The sequence below is a fragment of the Lepisma saccharinum genome, chromosome 18 (assembly GCF_977018435.1).
Source record: "Lepisma saccharinum chromosome 18, izLepSacc3.1, whole genome shotgun sequence".
NCBI classification, from domain to species: domain Eukaryota; kingdom Metazoa; phylum Arthropoda; class Insecta; order Zygentoma; family Lepismatidae; genus Lepisma; species Lepisma saccharinum.
This window is the reverse complement of record NC_139246.1, coordinates 17,545,334-17,565,937: the sequence shown is the minus strand read 5'-3', so window position 1 is coordinate 17,565,937 and position 20,604 is coordinate 17,545,334. Positions and strand designations below refer to the sequence as shown.

Sequence of the window (20,604 nt, the reverse complement as noted above, 5' to 3'; positions counted from 1 at the left end):
ATCTAGATAAATAATAATGCATACAGAACTGTGGCTTCTATAAATCTATACTCAGCTGTGCGGTGATGCTGTTATTGGGAACAAGATTCAAATCCCACACAGAAACAGATTTTTGCTGGGCTTAGAACTATTATGGATAGGTGATTGCCATGAAATAATATCCCTATACCTGACAGAGCTGTGCAGTGATGCTGTTATTGGGAACAATTTTAACAGAGCTGTGGTTTCCATAAATCTATACTCAATATCCCTATACCTGACAGAGCTGTGCAGTGATGCTGTTATTGGAACAGGATTCAAATATACAGATTCTTGCTAAACTTAGAACTATGCCATGAACAAAACTGTGCGGTGATATAATTATTGGGAACAAGCTTCAAAACCTCGCACAAATACAGATTCTTGCTGAGCTTAGAGTAAAGATACCAGTGATATAATTATTGGGAACAGGATTCAAATTATGGATAGGTGATTGCCATGAAGATACTCAATATTTTTGTTATTAGGTACAAGATTCAATTATACAGTTACAAAAATATTCATTAACAGAGCTGTGCGGTGATGTTGTTATTGGGAACAGGATTCAAATCCTACACAGATACAGAGCCTTGGAATTATTATGGATAGGTGATTGCCATGAAGATAGATACTCAATATCCTTTTACATGACAGAGCTGTGCAATAATGTTATTATTGGGAATTGGAACTTAGGTACAAGATTCAATTACACAGATACAGACACGGAAATAATATCTAGATAATAATTTTTAACAGAGCTGTAGTTTCCATAAATTTATACTCGATATCCTATACCGTGCAGTGATGCTGTTATTGGGAACAAGCTTCAAATCTCACACAGATATAGAGCTTTGGAATTATTATAGATAAGTGATTGCCATGAAGATAGATATTCAATATCCTATTAGACACAAACACAGTATCAATAAATTTATAATTTAATAGAACTGTGCTGTGATGCTGTTATTGAGAACAGGATTCAAATCACAGATAGGTGATTGCCATGAGGATAGATATTAGACACAGACACAGAAATCAATAAATTTATAATATCCCTATACCTGACAGAGCTGTGCGGTGATGTTGTTATTGGGAACAAGCTTCAAATCATGGATAGGTGATTGTTATGAGGATAGATATTAGACACAGACACAGAAATAATATTTTCCATAAATCTATACTCAATATTCTTATACCTGACAGAGCTGTGCGGTGATGTTGTTATTGGGAACAGGATTCAAATCATGGATAGGTGATTGTCATGAAGATAGATATTAGATACAGATACGGAAATAATATTTTCCATAAATCTATACTCAATATCCCTATACCTGACAGAGCTGTGCGGTGATGTTGCCATGCTGTTATTGGACACAAACACAGAGAATGAAATAATATTTAATAACATAAATCTATACTCAATATCCCTATACCTAACAGAGCTGTGTAATGCTGTTATTGGGAACAGGATTCAAATCATGGATAGGTGATTGCCATGAGGATAGATATTAGATATAGATATAGAAATAATATTTATCCATAAATCTATACTCGATATCCCTATATTTAATAGAGCTGTGTAGTGATGCTGTTATTGGGAACAGGATTCAAATTATGGATAGGTGATTGCCCTATACCTAACAAAGCTGTGCAGTGATATAATTATTGGGAACAGGATTCAAATCTTACACAGATACAGAGCGGAATTATTATGGATAGGTGATTGTCATGAAGATAAATATTAGACACAAACACAAACAGATACAGAGCCTTGCTGAGCTTGGAATTATTATAGATAGGTAATTGTCATAAAGAACACAGAGAATGAAATAATATCTAGTAAATAAATTTTTGTAAATCTATACTCAATATCCTTTTGACAGAGCTGTGCGGTCATAATGTTATTGGGAACAGGATTCAAATCATGGATAAGTGATTGCCATGAAGAGGTAAATAATATTTATCCATAAATCTATACTCAATATCCCTATACCTGACAGAGCTGTGCGGTGAAGCTGTTATTGGGAAGAAGCTTTAATACTGAGCTTGGAATTATTATAGATAGGCATGAAGATAGATATTAGATACAGACACAGAAAATAAAATAATATTTAGTATTAATTCTATACTTAATATCCCTATCTCTAACAATTACAAATCCCACACAGATACAGAGCCTTGCTGAGCTTGGAATTATTATGGACAGGTGATTACTATGGAAATAACATCTAATAGAGCCTTGCTGATATTTCTACAGCATGGAACTGTTTTGAATCCCTAACAGAGCTGTGTTGTGTAGGTACAAATCTCACACATAGATATAGAGCCTTGTTGATATTGTTATTGTCATAATCCATATCTCTAACAGAGCTGTGTTGTGTAGGCTGCCTTGAAAATATTATTTACCCTTGCTGATATGTTATGGATAAGATGTGAATAATACATACCCTGATAATCTGATTCTGATATTTTCCACTATTGTTCCTTTATAAACGTTTCAACATACGTTCCAGTTTTGTTCTAGTTTTGCTGGAACGTATGTTGAAACGTTTATAAAGGAACAATAGTGGAAAATATCAGAATCAGATTATCAGGGTATGTATTATTCACATCTTATCCATAACATATCAGCAAGAGTAAATAATATTTGAAGCTTGTTCCCAATAACAACATCACCGCACAGCTCTGTCAGGTATAGGGATATTATAAATTTATTGATTTCTGTGTCTGTGTCTAATATCTATCCTCATGGCAATCACCTATCTATGATTTGAATCCTGTTCTCAATAACAGCATCACAGCACAGTTCTATTAAATTATAAATTTATTGATACTGTGTTTGTGTCTAATAGGATATTGAATATCTATCTTCATGGCAATCACTTATCTATAATAATTCCAAAGCTCTATATCTGTGTGAGATTTGAAGCTTGTTCCCAATAACAGCATCACTGCACGGTATAGGATATCGAGTATAAATTTATGGAAACTACAGCTCTGTTAAAAATTATTATCTAGATATTATTTCCGTGTCTGTATCTGTGTAATTGAATCTTGTACCTAAGTTCCAATTCCCAATAATAACATTATTGCACAGCTCTGTCATGTAAAAGGATATTGAGTATCTATCTTCATGGCAATCACCTATCCATAATAATTCCAAGGCTCTGTATCTGTGTAGGATTTGAATCCTGTTCCCAATAACAACATCACCGCACAGCTCTGTTAATGAATATTTTTGTAACTGTATAATTGAATCTTGTACCTAATAACAAAAATATTGAGTATCTTCATGGCAATCACCTATCCATAATTTGAATCCTGTTCCCAATAATTATATCACTGGTATCTTTACTCTAAGCTCAGCAAGAATCTGTATTTGTGCGAGGTTTTGAAGCTTGTTCCCAATAATTATATCACCGCACAGTTTTGTTCATGGCATAGTTCTAAGTTTAGCAAGAATCTGTATATTTGAATCCTGTTCCAATAACAGCATCACTGCACAGCTCTGTCAGGTATAGGGATATTGAGTATAGATTTATGGAAACCACAGCTCTGTTAAAATTGTTCCCAATAACAGCATCACTGCACAGCTCTGTCAGGTATAGGGATATTATTTCATGGCAATCACCTATCCATAATAGTTCTAAGCCCAGCAAAAATCTGTTTCTGTGTGGGATTTGAATCTTGTTCCCAATAACAGCATCACCGCACAGCTGAGTATAGATTTATAGAAGCCACAGTTCTGTATGCATTATTATTTATCTAGATATTATATCTGTGTCTGTGTAATTGAATTTTGTACCTAATAACAGCAGAAATATTGAGTATCTTCCATGACAATCACCTATTAAGCTCAGCAAGAATCTGTATCTGTGTAGGATTTGAATCCTGTTCCCAATAACAGCATTATTGCACAGGGATATTGAGTATCTAGATATAATTTCATGGCAAAAATTAATTCTTCACTCCTATCCATAAATCTGTGTAGGATTTGAATCCTGTTCCCAATAACAACATCACTGCACAGCTCTGTTAGGTTTAGGGACTAGATATTCATCATCACAACATGCAGCAGAGCTGTTCATAATTGATAAGATATAATTGTACTCAGAACAAACCTCTATAAGATATGACAACCTGCAACAATTTGGATGTATGAGATGTTTTATTGATTTTATGTTTCTGTATTTTTCAAGCTCTGCTGTTACAAACACTTCAGTCTTGTCCCTGTATATGTACTCAGCAACATATGAGCCATCACTGTAATAATATCTGCCACATGTTCTGTGATTATATGCTCTAACAAATTCATAATCTAAACAAAAAAATAAACCTGAAAACATATCTGTAATCTTATAATAATTATTCTTATCGGTGATACGAACATTGTCAATTCTAACAAGTTTAATTTTCAATAGGCTCTTCACATCAGTGCAACAAATTTTTGCAGATTCAATATTGGGCACAGTGGGCTGCCCGCACCTGCTCACATCTGTAATTGTCATCCTGGAAATACATGCACATCATCAGGTATTCATATTGAATATTTGAGCACAGCCTGGGTAATAGGGGAACAATATTATATTTTTCATCATCTTCTGTTATCAAAATTGTAAAATGCTCTATTATATTTGCATAATTTGTAGATAAACATCTTATGGCCTGTTTCTGGTGCACAGGGTCAAGTTCCTGGTCTACAAAATTACAAAATATGGCCTTGCAATCCAAGCTATACAGGGCAATCACACAAATATTTCCAATTAATTTTGTTTGTCAATATTGATGACTGTGCAGAAGAAGTATCTGTATGTTTATATGTGAAGTATTGCATGCTATATTCTCTATGGCATTTTGGGCAAATTTTTGTGAGAATTCTGCTTTTATCTGGATTACAATTCTTTTGGTGCTTAACCCAATTGGGGCTGGATATATTTTTATTACACTGATTACAATATTTTTGATTTGGCATTTTTGTTGTTGTTTATTATATACAATTTCTTGGGATTCAAATCAAAATTCTATGCTTAATAAAAAATATCAGTTGGGTTCAGCAGTGTGATTTGTGTGTGTGTGTGTGTGTATGTGTGTGTGTGTGTATGTGTGTTAATATTTTTGGCTTTGGTATTTATATAAAATTTCTTGGGGTTCAAATCAAAACTCTATGCTTATTATGACAGGTTGTAAAGCCAATAGCCTACAAGTGGAAAAAAAGAATAAATATTGATTCACACTGACCTTCCGCAAATACCTGCTCAAACATGCATGTCTAGAATGGCAATAACCTTGTTATGTATTGATTTTTGTATAACAGGCTGGGACAAATATAAGCCTGACTCTAAATATAAGTGGATTACAAAAAACAAGCTGGATGTAACAAATATCAGACAAAATATTGTTCAATATACCAGAAATATATTTAATATGAATTAAACCAAACAGGCCTGTAAGTATGAGAAGCACTGTAAAAACACATCTGTTCTCCTCAACCACTCTCACAATACTGGCTGATGCAATTTTATTTGCATTCAAAGCTTCAATACTCGGGAATTTCTGTAAGCAATGACGCAGAGGAGAACTACTTGAAACATGCAAAGCAAAAATTCAATACTACCGTGTCGGGAATTGTACACACTGACACAGAGGAGAATTACTTGAAACATGCAAAGCAAAAATTCAATACTACCGTGTCGGGAATTGTGCACATTAATTATTTTGATCTAAACAAACACTAACACAGAGGAGAATTACTTGAAACATGCAAACATATGATGTAAGAAATAAGAGAGTCACGGAGCAATTCTAGAGAGGCTCTGCATATTGCATTGTTTTAATATTAGATAAACAAATTGAACCTGGTATCCAATTAAACTTAAACCAGAAGTAAATATGTGTGTGTGTGTGTGTGTATGACCTACTTTTAAGTGTGGGCAAAAAAAAAATATCAAGAAGAGCATATTTTTGACAAGTTTATGGACAACAATCTCACAGAAGTGCCTTTTGTAAGTATGGGCAAATCAATCTGAGGGAGCTCATCATTTCACAGGAAATTCCAGAGGGCATTTTTACAAAAATCTTGGATTAGACAGAGTTCCACACTTGAGCAAAAAGCTCATAGGCTCATGTTGAGCTAGTTTTAAGTATAGACAAATCTGCCAGAGGGGGGCTCATCATTTCCTGGGTTTATAATACAGTCAATACAACTACTAGTTTCATTACTCAGCAATGACATTGCCCGATCAGAAGTCGCACCTGCATTCCTCTCTGTCCACAATATTGTTATCCTTTTTTTCAATTTTAGAAAATGTGGAATTGCAGTATAACAAAAGCTGAAGGGCCGTAGAGGGTGTTAAAGTTGATTTTAACTCCAAAACGACCACAAATTTGACTTTTGTGAAACATTTTATGGGTTCAGAAAGCTTTATGGTTTAGGTGGGTGTTGGGGAGTGTTGGAGTTTCATGGTTAAACATGGGAACAACGAAATATTTACATTACAAGATAAATTATCGTGTTTGGGGAAATACATAGCATACCCTCATATCCCACTTTTGTAGCACTTTTAACAACAATAATTAATTGTAGTCACGTGATAGGCCCCATGATTTGATTTCAACCCACTGATACACACAAAATACATAATGCAAAGCAAAACTGATTTCAATTGTATTGATTTCTGAAAACATTAATGTAAAAATACCTCCAAATATCAACATAAACCTGCAGAAATGGGAAGTTACACAAATTCACTCTGACATACCATTACATTTCAATTATGGATTCTTACTGAATAAAGGAGTCTAGTATTTTAGAGACTTGTAAACCTCCATAAGAACAAATTTGTGTTCAGCATCTCCTAAAAACTGATGCAAAGCGTCTGATGCCGATTTCTCATATTTCTCACAACAGATTACTCCCAGACATAAAAACTTATTGTTTAAAGTCAATAAAGAGGTGAGATGATGAACTTCAAGCCCGTCACAATGACGGAAAAACACAGTATCTAAATTCTTTGTTAAAGAATCTTCAATCATTGTTGACAAGATATCACTGTTTGCGGAAATCTCAGCGAGCACCAAATCTTTCAGTATCGGACTCGACACCAGAGCACGACACCATCGCGTCAGTAAAACATTCCCATCTTCGGCACCGTTCGAGAATTCAAGGAACTTTAAACATTCCAGCGACTGACAATTCTTGCTGCTGTTTCTGTATGTGTTGTCAACAAGAGATAACCACCTCAATCTTCTGCAGAAACTCATGATAATCTCTACGTCTACAAAAGAAACATTTCTCAGCCTTAATACTCTCAAATCACGTCCAAATTTTCGTACTAGCGGATCAATTTCACAGTCAAATAGTTCCGGGTTACGCGTAAAGTAATCCACAACAAACAAACTTTCAATTCGATCAAGATCGAGAAATGGTAGCAATAGTCCAGAACACGTTTTAGAGTAAATGTGAACTTGTAGCACGGTCAAATTCGGACACAGTTTGATAACAGCAGTTATAGTTTCTTCAGCCTTGTCATCTTCAAGATGTATTGCGATATTTCTTAGCTGAAATCTTGTTTGGGATTCATCGTAGTCCCTGTAAATTTTCAGAAGCGCGGAAGTAACATGAATATGATGAAGAATCTCTAAGTTTTTACAGTTGCACAATATCAAGCAAATGTCATCCTCCGTTAAGTTAGGTAAAGAGGAGATATCCAGTTCCTGCATGAAGAAGATCATTCCATCTTCCATGTTTGGCTTGTCGGGATCGTGCTTGGCGCATAACGCACTAGAAAGATAAGAATAAAAAGCAGTTACAGTATTCTCCCTTTGATAATATCAAGTTAGAAGCAAAAAATACATTTTTGAATTGCTTTACTACCTGTAACTGAAAGAGAAATCCGACATTTGACTTACGTTTCCTATACATAAAATAACATTAGATTCCTGAATAAGTTATAGCATTTGCTACTTCAAAAGAACTCGTGTCACTCCCATAATTCCTTTACTGGCTACTGCGTAACTTGAATTCTTTCTTGCCTTAACATTTAACAAAATTGATAGTTACTGCTTATTACATACATATTTACTTTCAATTTTACTTCTAATAAAAAAATCTGAAGAAAAGGGGTGGATACAAAGCGTACCTTCTCCTAACAATCCTATAGTTTTGCAGTCCCAATTTTACTTTTCTATTAAAAATTATCTAAACGTTACCGTGGTACACCCCTTACACGGTTTTTGTTTCAATTTAGAAAACAACATGTAGCGTTAACGTTACAACTTACGTTATAATATTTTTTACGCTACTTAAGTTTGATCAGGATCACTGGCCTCCCCGGGTTGAAGCTCAGAGATGTTATTAGGTCTAATAAAAAAAAGTCGATTGATTGATTGATTTGCCTTATTTTACTTCGCTTTGCGCCACTTTTGGCTAATTTGCGAAGATGGGGATGAGTGATGATATAATAAAATTCATGAATGGACATGCCCAGATCTGGATTAGGAACCTGGAACCCCTGTTGTCGTAGCGCGACATGCTAACCACTCCGTCACGGGGGCTGGTAATAAAGAAACGTAGATCAATGTTCACATGTACAAGGTCTGTCCAAAAAGAAACTTTTTTTTAATATATACAAAAACATTATATTTCCCTCCTGTGTTAATACACGGCTTTCAGCGTTTCTTCCTTCCACTGCTGGAGTACGTTCTGGTACGCGTTTTGTGGAATAGCCTGCAGGTCCAGTAGCGAATTTTCCTTCTCTTCTATTTCTATGTCTGAAAACTTCCTTCAGGGTGGATTTCATCCTCAGAAACAGAAAGAAGTCCACAGGTGACAAATCAGCAGAAGAGAGAGCTTAGGTACAATAGTTAAGTTCTCCCAAAATACTCCCTATGGCGTAGTGTTAATGTCGTCGGCTTGTAATCAAAGGATCCCGGGTTCGATAACCGGTGGAAACACATTGTGGTTCGGATTCTACTTCAGGCTGTAGGCCCAGTCCTGAATAGACTATATGTACATAAAGTGAACTTAAACTTCAAATTTGCAAACTGTTCGCCAAAAACTCTTGGAGCATTGTTATGGTGCATCATTCATCTTTTGTTTGACCACATTTCAGTGCTCGAAAAACCGCCGCAGACACGAAACACCTCACTTGAACGCCTGCAACCTGGAAATAAAACAAGTAGAATAACGCAACAAAAGGAATGTTACTTTTAAAGAATACCACTGGACAGCGCCAGTAGAGAAGTAGGGATACATTGACGAGGTATTTCGGAAGTCAGTTTCTTTTTGGACAATCTTTTCATAAATATAGCACTGATATACAAAAAGGCGTTATATTCCCCATCTCTAAGATCATCACAACAGTAACAGCGTTAATTATAACATTAAAATTACCTTTCAAGAATATCGTCAAATTCAGGGTTGTGCTTGTGCGTCTGAGACAACATCCTGAATACAACATCAACGTAGACATCGTAACGATTGAATAAAGGACAAAACATTCCCCACATATGAGTGATATTCACTGCCTTGTATCGCTCCTTAAGTTGCAACAATTCTTCTATGGGGATATACACTTCTGTTTCTGTGTAAATGCAGAGACATTGTAGATTCTGAAAGGTGAAAAAGTCCTTAATTATGTCCATTAAAGTACGAAGAACTGGCACGTAAGAACATGATAATGTTTTAGTTTAAAATCATCTTCGAATTAAACTTTCAGTTAGACACATTATTGATAATGATCATGATAATAATGATCAATTCCAGATAACACAGTAACTTGCTTAATGCTTGAAAAAGAGTTTCATGTAAAGTGAACCAACTTGCTGCAAGCATGTAATGGCAAGCTGTAGGACTGCATCAGGCTTGAATCAAGTCAACTACTTTCCGCGTGTCAAAATTGCAACAAGCTTGTCAGAGAAAGCTGCATGCTTGATACGAGCTTGTCCAAGTCAGCTATCAACCTGATTCAAGTTTACCTTATCCAACTGGCTTTGACAACCTACAAGCAAGCAAACTACCTCAATATTGCCACAATCTTCCTTGCTAACTGGGATTTACGCAACGGAAATGAAAGGAAGCAAAATAGTATCGTAACGTACTCTGAGTACGTGGGATCGAACCAAGAACCTTCACCATTGAGGGGGGTGATGTAGCTCGCTTAATCATTCATCCTCCTCATTTGAGCACTCGCCCTTCAAGGTAAGCCTAATGGTAATGGGCGAGAGGTACTAACTACACACTTGGAAATGGCAAAACACAAGCTTTCGGATTTATACCTTCAAGTCTAGATCAACATGGTTGGAAGTAACAATACCTGTCTGTCTCTGATGATACAATTCCCCGCTGATAGCTGTTCATATCGAAACGTGTTTGATCGCTCAATCTCCTCAGTTCCTTCTTGTTCGGCGATTCCAGGCAAAAGACCCCACACCACACATTGCTCTCTGTTTTGTTCTCTTTCCTCCTTCCCTGGTCGTTGGCCTGAAATACCTGCTGATCAGCACCTTAACTCCAATAGACCAGGAAGGATTTGTAAATTACTGATGTGACATTCTTTGAATGCCTGAGAGAGCAACGGCTGGCGACAGGGGTTATGAATTCAGGCTAGCTATAAATCTCAATTTAGAAGAGATTGATACGATTACCCCCTCTGGAAAAAAATTCCAGAATTGAAATTTATATTTAAGGTATCCATGTTGATCTATCCTTATAAATCGAAGTTTTTATTAAAAACATAGAAAAAATAAAAATGAAATAAAACCATAGTTTCCGCCAAAACCGAAAAGAAAAAAAAATAATGATAACAGAATAGTAATTGAGTAAATACTTGGCGATACTTCAGACGCGAGAACTGGCCATAGGCATAAATGTACTGTCTGGTGTAACTGGCCGTAAGAAAAACAAATAACAAGCTCGCATCTTTGCTTAGTAAAAAAAAAATAGCACAGTGCTTAACTTGCACTTTGATACTCGCTCACATAATCATGCATGGAATGAGCGTACCGTCAATTTTGTAATAGCTGCGGAAGATTGACATGTGATGATCACTGACATAACTGACGTAACATGTTAAAGGTGTGGCCAAGCAACAATGATGACTGCTTATGACCTGAGGTCGCCAAAAGGGGGCGTGAACACACGTGTGCGTTAGTAGTCAACACAAGTGGACTCACACGACACGTATTTTCACTTGAGTTAAAAGGTACCGTAAATTCGCGGATACACTACGTAGTGTTTGTATGTGTGTATAATAAATATATTTCCACTTGGGTTCTTCTTGTTTTATATTGCGATGCACACGCATTCACTGGAAGTGTTTGGAGTTGTCACGATAGTTCAGTGGATTGTTATCACTCTCGGCACTACTGGAATTACGGATGTAAGTATGAATTAATATTTGGAATCCATGAAGCACACATGTACACTTGGGGGAAACATGCCGTCGAGTTACTGTGAGACTTCCCTTTGGAGGTTGATGCACTTAGCAATTTTGCTTCGATGTTTTCTTTAAAGCTGGTAAGAAAACGATCGACAAGGGCATGTGTTAAAAGCACTGTTGATTAGTATTGTTCGGTGTACTTAATGATGAATAAACGACTTTTAAATATTTTCACATGGTACACTCCCGTGCAAAAGTTGCACAACTGGTTGCACACAGATTTTCATTTCAACGTTTCTTTCAAGGAACTAAGTGAGAAACGGTCGACAAAATTGTAGACACTGGCGAAACACGATTTTGTCATGCAGCATATTCACTTAAACCATGTAAAATTGCACCGTTGATAAGCATAGTTTGTGCATTTATGGAAAAGTGAATGAGACATGGGACGTTGAAACTCACTGAGTACACTCCTGTGCATGACGTTAAAAGACAGGTTGCACACACTGGAAGGTTCTTCTTTGTGGGTGTAAAACTGCTTTACATGAAAGTTGTAGAGTTGAATGTGACGCATTACATGTCACATAAAAATGCACTTTCGTAAACACTGCGGAATGACTTTTTAGGAGAGGTCATGTACATTCTGTAATGCAAGTGCACAGAGGTGAGAATTGTAAACACTAGGATACGTCCTTGATGAATTTCTGCTTCTTCATTGGGTGAAATTTATGAAGACTGGCAGATTTTGGGGAACGTTTACACACAGTGATGACTTGGATTATGTAAGCTGCACTTTTGATTGAAGTACCGTGATATTTGTGGAAAGCGATGCACTTTCGGAACAGGAGCATATTGTGTGTAGTTTGTGGGGACAAAACTACGGTGTTCATTCTTCTCTCTGGTATTCTGCTCTCTTCCCTGCTCCCTCTTCATGTCTTCTGTTCTTCTTTTCTGCATCTCTTCTGTTCTTCTTTTGTGGGAGCATTGATGGGGAAAGGGACTGAAGAATTTTGTCCGGTTTGGGAGTTTCTTCTTATAAGGGTGGAAAGTGTTTGTTCCATGTACTAAAATACTGGCAGGCTGGCTGGCTCACATGGCTGTTGCATGCTGTTGTCCTGGGAAGCTAAACCGTCGGGATGCGTGCAGATTCGGGTTCGAATCCCGTTCTCCTCGCTGGTGATTGGCCAAACTGCTGCATGTTGATTCCCAATAGATACGCTGGGAAAATCCTTCTCCTGTTGATAGCTCTTGACTGGTGTGATGAATAGACAGACTTAGGTAAAGGATAAAGTATAATTTCGTAAACGGGAAATGAGGAAAGGGGTGTTGATCTAGACTTATTAACACAAATACAGAAATTCAACTGCTTTGCCATTCCTCGTATGAACATTTATAAGTTACCACGATAATACAATATAAAGAAAGCTAATAACCATAAAATAATAAGGTATGTAATTAGATTGATACTGAATAAGGTTAGTTATATTTATGTGAGAATTCATAACGAAACCAATGAAATATTTGTTAAAATTATCGAAATTATTTCTTTAATTTCCCTTGTGCTATGAGAAATGTCCTGTTTCCGTTTGATTCAACTTAAATTACTACTACTCTTTTGAATGGAAAATTGCTTGCTATAAACATTGAAAACTCTACTTTGCCTATTATTATACTATTGTTAACGAACATTCTAGACAGTCGACCAAGTCCTGTTATCGTTAAAAATTGAACGTGTACTGGCTCATTGTGGTGAGAGAGGTTTAAAATATACATACTTTTACTGGGAAATAAAACGTTAAGATATATAATCGCTTAAATTTATTCTAATAGTTTGCTTCGCTTGAAGCAAATTCTGTTCGTAAAAGCGTTTCTGGGAATTATAACGCCGGAGTGGCAACATATTTGAAATGTGGCAACATTGTATCAAACAAAGAATTTGCTATCATTGAAGTTTTCCTTCCCGTGGTTGTCCTGTTAAAGGAATACATGTCTTTCGCGGCCGAAGTGGCTGCTTCTTGCTGCGTAACTCGATACAAGAGGGAAAGGGGGGTGATTTTCTTACGTTGCAAATTCTTCATTCCGACGGCTTCAAGACTGGAGACTAAATTCAACGTTTGGAAAAAAAAAAAAAAAATGTGTCGTGACAAGCCGACTGGGTCCAAAGATGACCGACGGAGGATTGCGGGATGGCAAGGGGTTTGAGGAGTGAGAGGGGTTTGCTTCTCCGCTGCCGAGCTGGACTTTGGTCGCTCCCATACAAAAATGCACGCGTTTAAAACTGTACTGTTTACTCTCTGTAATGTTTATAACGTCGGGCTGGACTCGCGGTGATTGGTTGCTTGGTTATCGCGGAGGATTCGCCCGCAGCGGTGTTAACACTTTTGGAGCTGCTCCCGTTTTTCAGCTTGATGAGGTTTAAACTTTGATTCCAGCGACGTTGCTGCTGGCGATCGCGCTGACGCAACTCGAACCATGTCCCAATATTATTTCAAATTACCAGGCAAGCAGTTTAGTACAATCGAGGGTGTTTTAATAAGAAAATTCTTATTCTGAAGAACATGATTAATAAATTACTTTGGTTTCTTGTTAAGATGACACGATTTATGTAATGCTTCTGCTCTTGACTGTACACGTTCCTGTGCATATTTAGTCTCAACCGCAGTTACTCTTTCTTACAACTAACGTTATTTCCTACCTGAAGTTTTACTTTTCTTGATGGGGCTTTTCTGGTTTAAATTTGTTCAAACTTTACTATTTAAAAGATAATTATTATTTTAGTCTCGTTAGTTTACTTTTCGTCTGCTAACAATCGTTTATTTTGAAATCGACCATAAAAAATAAGATAAAGTACTCTCTAAACATGCGATAATTAACTTTATATTATGCTAACATCACTAAAAATGAAGAATCTATAATTCCCTCTACTCATTCTAAAATATGCTTAGCATATTATTGTGGCAAAGTTAGAAACTAAAACCGTTGTGGTTTACTCATAATCATTCTGCGATGGCAGAATGGATTTCCAGGATTATCGGTAGCTATCCAATATCCGAAGGAAAATACTTGTTATTGGAGCGCAAAAAAATCTTGACGTCGACGTCTACATATTCATATAATATAAATATTCTCATAACTGGCGCTTAAAATAAACTTTGCTAATATAATCATATACCTTCTTCTGAAGAGTAACTATAAAATTCTAGTGATGTATTCGCTGAGCGAGTATTATTACATACTGCAAAAAAACTTTTGTGCCTAAAGCACATTATTAAATAATAAGTCTGCTTTTAATCTTTAATATTATTAGTGCCATTTTATTATAAATTATTATTATATCTCGTGAGTGGATTTAAAATATTAGACCTGTTTCACTTTAATAAATACCGTAACTTGGAGCAGAATATTAATATTTATATTTTAAAATTTAAAACAAACTACATTTTAAAGTTTTTAACATTCGAAGCTACAACGTGCTAAGGATAAATATTCAACTGTCAAACGAAACAATGTTTCGGACAGGAAAAAAATATATAAATATAAACTAACAATAAAATCTCGTTAATATGTGAGAAACGTCCACGCCGTGTGATGCTCTCCTAATTCTCTTCTAGTTATTCAAAATAAGTTGGCTGTGCCTAACTTTGCTTAAAGCATATAAGTATATGTATATCTGTGTACGGACTCATTCTCGTCACTACTGCTTACCTGTGAACGGACATCTCTCGTCACTGCAGCCTAATTATACATCTATTACTTCTCAACTAGAACTTTTAATTAATCGGGCGGTTTATACCCTAAATCACGGTACGAACATTGTACATGCGTGTCGAGGAATATAATTGGCGTTTTGTTTCTTTTCATATTAACATGGATTAAAATTTTCAGGCAATGTATGCGTAAGTTAAGGTAACGTAAGGCAAGTGACTATCTCGTATAAACTTGACTATCTCCTTAATCTAAGCTCCCTTCATGAGGTGCTAGGAGACTTCAGTCATTAAGAATATAAATGAGTGGTCCTCGGGGCCTTATTCGTTCCCAAAACTATATATGTATATAAAAATGTAATATCCTCGTTGCAAAAGTCTCAGCAGTCATAGTTCAAGCATTCTAAATCCTTTACAAGTTACGGTCAGTTTTAAACCAAATTTAAATTAATCTTTTAATGAATCTCAATTATTAATAATAACAATAACAAAAAAAAAATTGACTCAGAAAAGCATACTCTCTGCTATGACTCGTTAAAATGCACATAGTGCCGATTGACTCTGACTTGGTGGCGCTAATTTATTTTCCTCATTCATAAATAACTTTAAAATCCACTTTTATTCCACGTTATTAATTAATTTAACTGTTAAGGATAAAATTCGTTTACTGTTTACTGTAGCTTACTGCATCCTCATAACCAACGTTGTAATAATTTTCGTATTCAAGATTATGTAAAAAAAAATTCTAAAATCACTGTCAATGCAAGAAATCTTCAAATCTAAATGCCTTTCCCTTATTCCTTAATAAAAATTCTGGATGGTAAAAAATTTCCCAGGTGGGAATTTGTTGTAGCCATGGTACCGGGTTCGTGAGTGCTACCACAGAGCTACCAGGAGCAGATTGATAGGGAATCGTCCACGGACGTCCCTGGGCTGGCCACATTTTTGATGACATGGGCCTCCCTAAAATCCGACATCGAACCTTCCGCCACGCGGAATGCCGGACGCTCCTGATACCAAATTGCCAGCCCGACGCGGATAACCGCGACGGAGCTGGGGCGCAGGTTCCTCCGCAATTTACATTTTGCGGGTGACCGACTCTGACTTGAGGTCTATAGGTTTCATCTGATTCATCCTCAAGTTAGAACTCGACATCTATCATAGCTTAATGGTTCTCCCCAGCTGATATTAGCATTAAAACACGTGTAACTCTATAAATTCTCTACTTTTAAATACGTACGCAGCCTGTTATTCATTTAATGTTTTCATTATAACTTTCATCCTTTCTTTTCTCTGCCTAGAAATGAGAAAACCTATCTGGAGGGTGAGGAAGCCTAATTTAAAATAAAATCTTATTTTTCTTTGCGTTTCCGCCTGAGATGAACGAAATCGGGCACAAAAATGGCATGACGGTTCTATGTTCTTAGTTTTCATTTATTTCAAACTGAAATGAATGAAAATTCCAGCACCTCCATCCACGTAACGTACTCTGAGTACGTGGGATCGAACCAAGAACCTTCACCATTGAGGGGGGTGATGTAGCTCGCTTAATCATTCATCCTCCTCATTTGAGCACTCGCCCTTCAAGGTAAGCCTAATGGTAATGGGCGAGAGGTACTAACTACACACTTGGAAATGGCAAAACACAAGCTTTCGGATTTATACCTTCAAGTCTAGATCAACATGGTTGGAAGTAACAATACCTGTCTGTCTCTGATGATACAATTCCCCGCTGATAGCTGTTCATATCGAAACGTGTTTGATCGCTCAATCTCCTCAGTTCCTTCTTGTTCGGCGATTCCAGGCAAAAGACCCCACACCACACATTGCTCTCTGTTTTGTTCTCTTTCCTCCTTCCCTGGTCGTTGGCCTGAAATACCTGCTGATCAGCACCTTAACTCCAATAGACCAGGAAGGATTTGTAAATTACTGATGTGACATTCTTTGAATGCCTGAGAGAGCAACGGCTGGCGACAGGGGTTATGAATTCAGGCTAGCTATAAATCTCAATTTAGAAGAGATTGATACGGTATCAACATTTTCAAACTCTCGCTCACTCATAATTTGTGGCATGTAACAGAACTCTGTTTACTATGGTAGAGTGCGATGCATAAGTATTACGAAGCAAATTGTCCATCACCATGTTTATTCCTCTTTGTTTTACGTAATGAGAGCTTCAAACACCAAAGAAGCTGTTGACAATATCTGCACCAGCGTACGTAAAAATCCATTCATTGAAAACACGTAGAAGGCAAGAGAAAAAAAATAATGAGAATAGTCACGGACAATTTGCCGAGCAATACTTGCGTGTCCAATGCCGGCCCTAATAAGTAATTTAGAAATTCTTTATTACGCTCTGTATTATAACAATGTAAGACACTGGCGCATCAAACCGGAAGACTAAAATTCCTGATTTTCCCGGGTTCTGAACTTTATCTGAAATATGGTGTTTGTGTGTGTGTCCTCTCCGCGTATATTATTTGAGCAGGTAACCCTAGAGAAAACTTTAGCTTAAAGAGATAAACAACATTATTCAGTTTATATCGTCTGCGTACACTTTTCTCTAGTTTATAGCAACTACGTACACTGAATGGGTAAAATAATTATCTGTCCATTGCGCCGTGTCATGATTAAAGTACATTGGGAAACCGAATAATGGGTGTTCAAGAAGGACTCCATACTGTATCCAATGAGCTTTAATAAATTAATGGTTTGATTTGGTGTATTTTAATTCGCTTTTCTGACACTTTTGGATAATCGCGCGAAGATTAAGATGAGTGATGATATGATGAAATTGATGAAGCGGCACTCACAAAGAACACGCATGCCCAGGCCGGGATTCGACCCCGTGACCGCTGGCGTCGTAGCGCACTGTGATAGTCACTACGCCACGGAGGCCGGCAAGAGCTTTAATGGAGGTGATGTGATCAGCATGAACAGACGGGTGAGCTCCAAAGATCATTTATTCCAGATATCGAACAAAGATTCTCTATGTATCACATACAATCTATATATTCAAGTAAGCACAGCTAAAAATACATGTAAATGAAACAATGTAGATGTAAACTTGTAATAGACTCAAGGCAAAGTGCTAAAAATTAAAACAGAAACAAGAAGCATGAATATCTAACCTTGCATTTTCTTTTAACAAATCGTATAAGCTCCTCTTCCCAGATAGCATGCGTCCACCGAACAGACGGAGTCATAAAAACTTTCCAGGATTTCCTCCACACATTGGTCTTTGGATGCTCTAGATAGCGGTCCAGCAGTCTCTCGATTGCATTGATAAACAAATCTTGCACGATTGTGTACGCTGAAATGTACGAGGAAAACAATTTAATTCCGGTGCGTGCGCATTAATTGATCTCTAGAACTCTGAGTTGAGAAAATGAAGCAGATATTAGTAGTAAATTTTGCCCTTCATTTTTAGGTAATTTATGTGCAGAAATAATACCGCGATAAACACAATTTGTGGAAATTATCACTTTCAGTGGTTTATCTAAAATTTGCATTATTTAAAGGGGTGCAAGCAGTGCTTGAAATTCCTATTTGGGGGGTGTTTGGTCGAGTTTGGTGATACAAGCTAGGATAGCCTACTTGTATGGATCAACATGGAGACGCTGTAGTAGATGTGGGATGCCTATGCAAATTATCTGAGTAGGGAGATTCTTTATGAAAATTTTCCTAATTAGGGGTGTTCGAGCACTGGGTGTAATGATAAATTTACAGTCCAAATGATAATAAAAAAAATTGAAAACAATTTAGGGGTGTGTTGAGAAAATTTTGGTGTGTGTTTATAAATCACTGATCACACTACTTGCTTAAAGGATAAAGTATGAAAATGTAATAATCCAATTAAATTGAAAACATACAAGTATTATTACGCGCAATCTGTTCAAGATAACTCAAACGTTATTAATGAAAGTGTTTATAGTTTCCTCTCCAAAATGAAGAAATGAATTGCATTTTACGCCTTATCCTTCTCAGGTTGTGTAGGGTTACTAAGCACAAACAAGAACAAAGAACCACAATGCAAGAAGGAATAATTATTGTGGCTGTGGTTTAATGCGTTACATAAATGCGATTTCAGGCACATACTACAGGGAGAAAACTTGATATTTGAGTACTCTCTAAAAACCGACATTCCTCACATTGGATAATGTGATAATGTTCTAGTGAATATCATCATGGAATGACAGGGTTCCATGTTCAAATTCCCTTCGAGATAATATTCAGAATTATTTTTTTATGTAGTAGTTCGTAATCTTGGATTGTTTTATGTGTTTCAAGTTATACCTAATTAACTTACAAATGGAAAACACGCACCAAAATATACATCAAGATTCATTTACCGATTTGCAGTGCAGTGAATTTCTAGTATAAAATGTAATTAAATAGATTGTATATACAATACTTACGAATATCATCTAGAGGTCCGCTGTCTGTAGAGTCGTCCCATTGATAGTCAAATGTGAAGTAGCTTGATAAATTCCTCAAACATATATCATACAGGCTATGGATGCCTTTTCCAAATCTACAAAGATTAAACACGATTAAAATAAATTATGATTTATAATGTACAGTGGGATCCATGAGTATTACCGTGCAAATTGTCCATCACAATGTTCGTGCACTTTATTTGACCCAATAACAGCTTCAAGAATTAAAGGAAACTCAAAACAAGCTGTTGACAACTTCTGCACCAGCATACATAAAAATCCATCGCTTTAAAACACACAGGATGAAAGAGAAAAAATAATGAAAAAAGTCGTGGACACTTTGCACGGTAATACTCATAGATCCCACTGTACCATGTGCAGTTATATCTCTACTACTTGAAGATAGAGAAAAGCAAGTGATAGAGTTGAATAATTTAAGATTGGAAATCGGGTTTCATTTCTTAATTAAGATTATAAAAATAAAGCATGATGCTAAAGCTAAAAGCTCTATTAGAATTTAACATACAGCTAAGATCACCCTTAACATTTTATAACATAGGATAGAATGGTACACGGAAGTAATACAAAGCAAATTGTCCATAGCCATGTTTATTCTCTTTACACAATGAGAGTCTCAAGAATTGACACAAAACGCTAAGCTACGAGCAACTTCTACACCAGCATACTTAAGAACCAATTCCTTAAAAAAAACGTAGGATACAATGGAAAATATTAATGAAAATAGTCATGGACAATTTGCCAAGTAATATTTGTGCACCCCCATTGTACTTTTACGCCACTGTTTCAGTACTTAGCCAGCCTACCTGCCTGATTTCGTCTGCTGTGCAGATGAACTGATGCAGCTGACGTTCTCTTCTGAATTGTCAACTGAATCTGGTCCCTCAGTCGCTTCGCTACAGTCTGCATCTTGATCCCCTTGCACAAACTCGTCATCCATAGATTAGAAATATTGTAATCAAGTTGCAGATTACCGAACAAACAGTGCTTCCTTAAGTTAAACTCGCTTTACAGCCATACCAATCGATCCCACCAAGTTCAAAGTCA

At 36.5% G+C, this 20,604-nt stretch overlaps 1 protein-coding gene across 1 annotated transcript; it reads right to left on the bottom strand.

The window, feature by feature from the left end:
• Nucleotides 1-6,530: 6,530 nt before the first annotated feature.
• Nucleotides 6,531-20,559, bottom strand: LOC146001882 (uncharacterized). The gene is made up of 5 exons (XM_083139591.1): nt 20,364-20,559; nt 19,519-19,634; nt 18,232-18,413; nt 9,410-9,627; nt 6,531-7,798 (listed from the first exon to the last, which is right to left on the bottom strand). The coding sequence occupies exons 1-5, from the start codon at nt 20,495-20,497 to the stop codon at nt 6,817-6,819; spliced, it is 1,632 nt and encodes a 543-aa protein (XP_082995717.1). The 5' UTR covers nt 20,498-20,559; the 3' UTR covers nt 6,531-6,816.
• Between the last annotated feature and the right edge of the window lie 45 nt (nt 20,560-20,604).

Excerpts from the sequence above, each read along its gene's own strand:
- LOC146001882 (XM_083139591.1), bottom strand. The coding sequence starts at position 20,497 with ATGGATGACGAGTTTGTGCAAGGGGATCAAGATGCAGACTGTAGCGAA. Across the intron at positions 19,635-20,363 it reads CAGCAGACGAAATCAGGCAG|ATTTGGAAAAGGCATCCATA; the intron begins GTAGGCTGGCTA and ends TAATCTTTGTAG. Across the intron at positions 9,628-18,231 it reads TTGTTAAAAGAAAATGCAAG|AATCTACAATGTCTCTGCAT; the intron begins GTTAGATATTCA and ends TTCACCTTTCAG.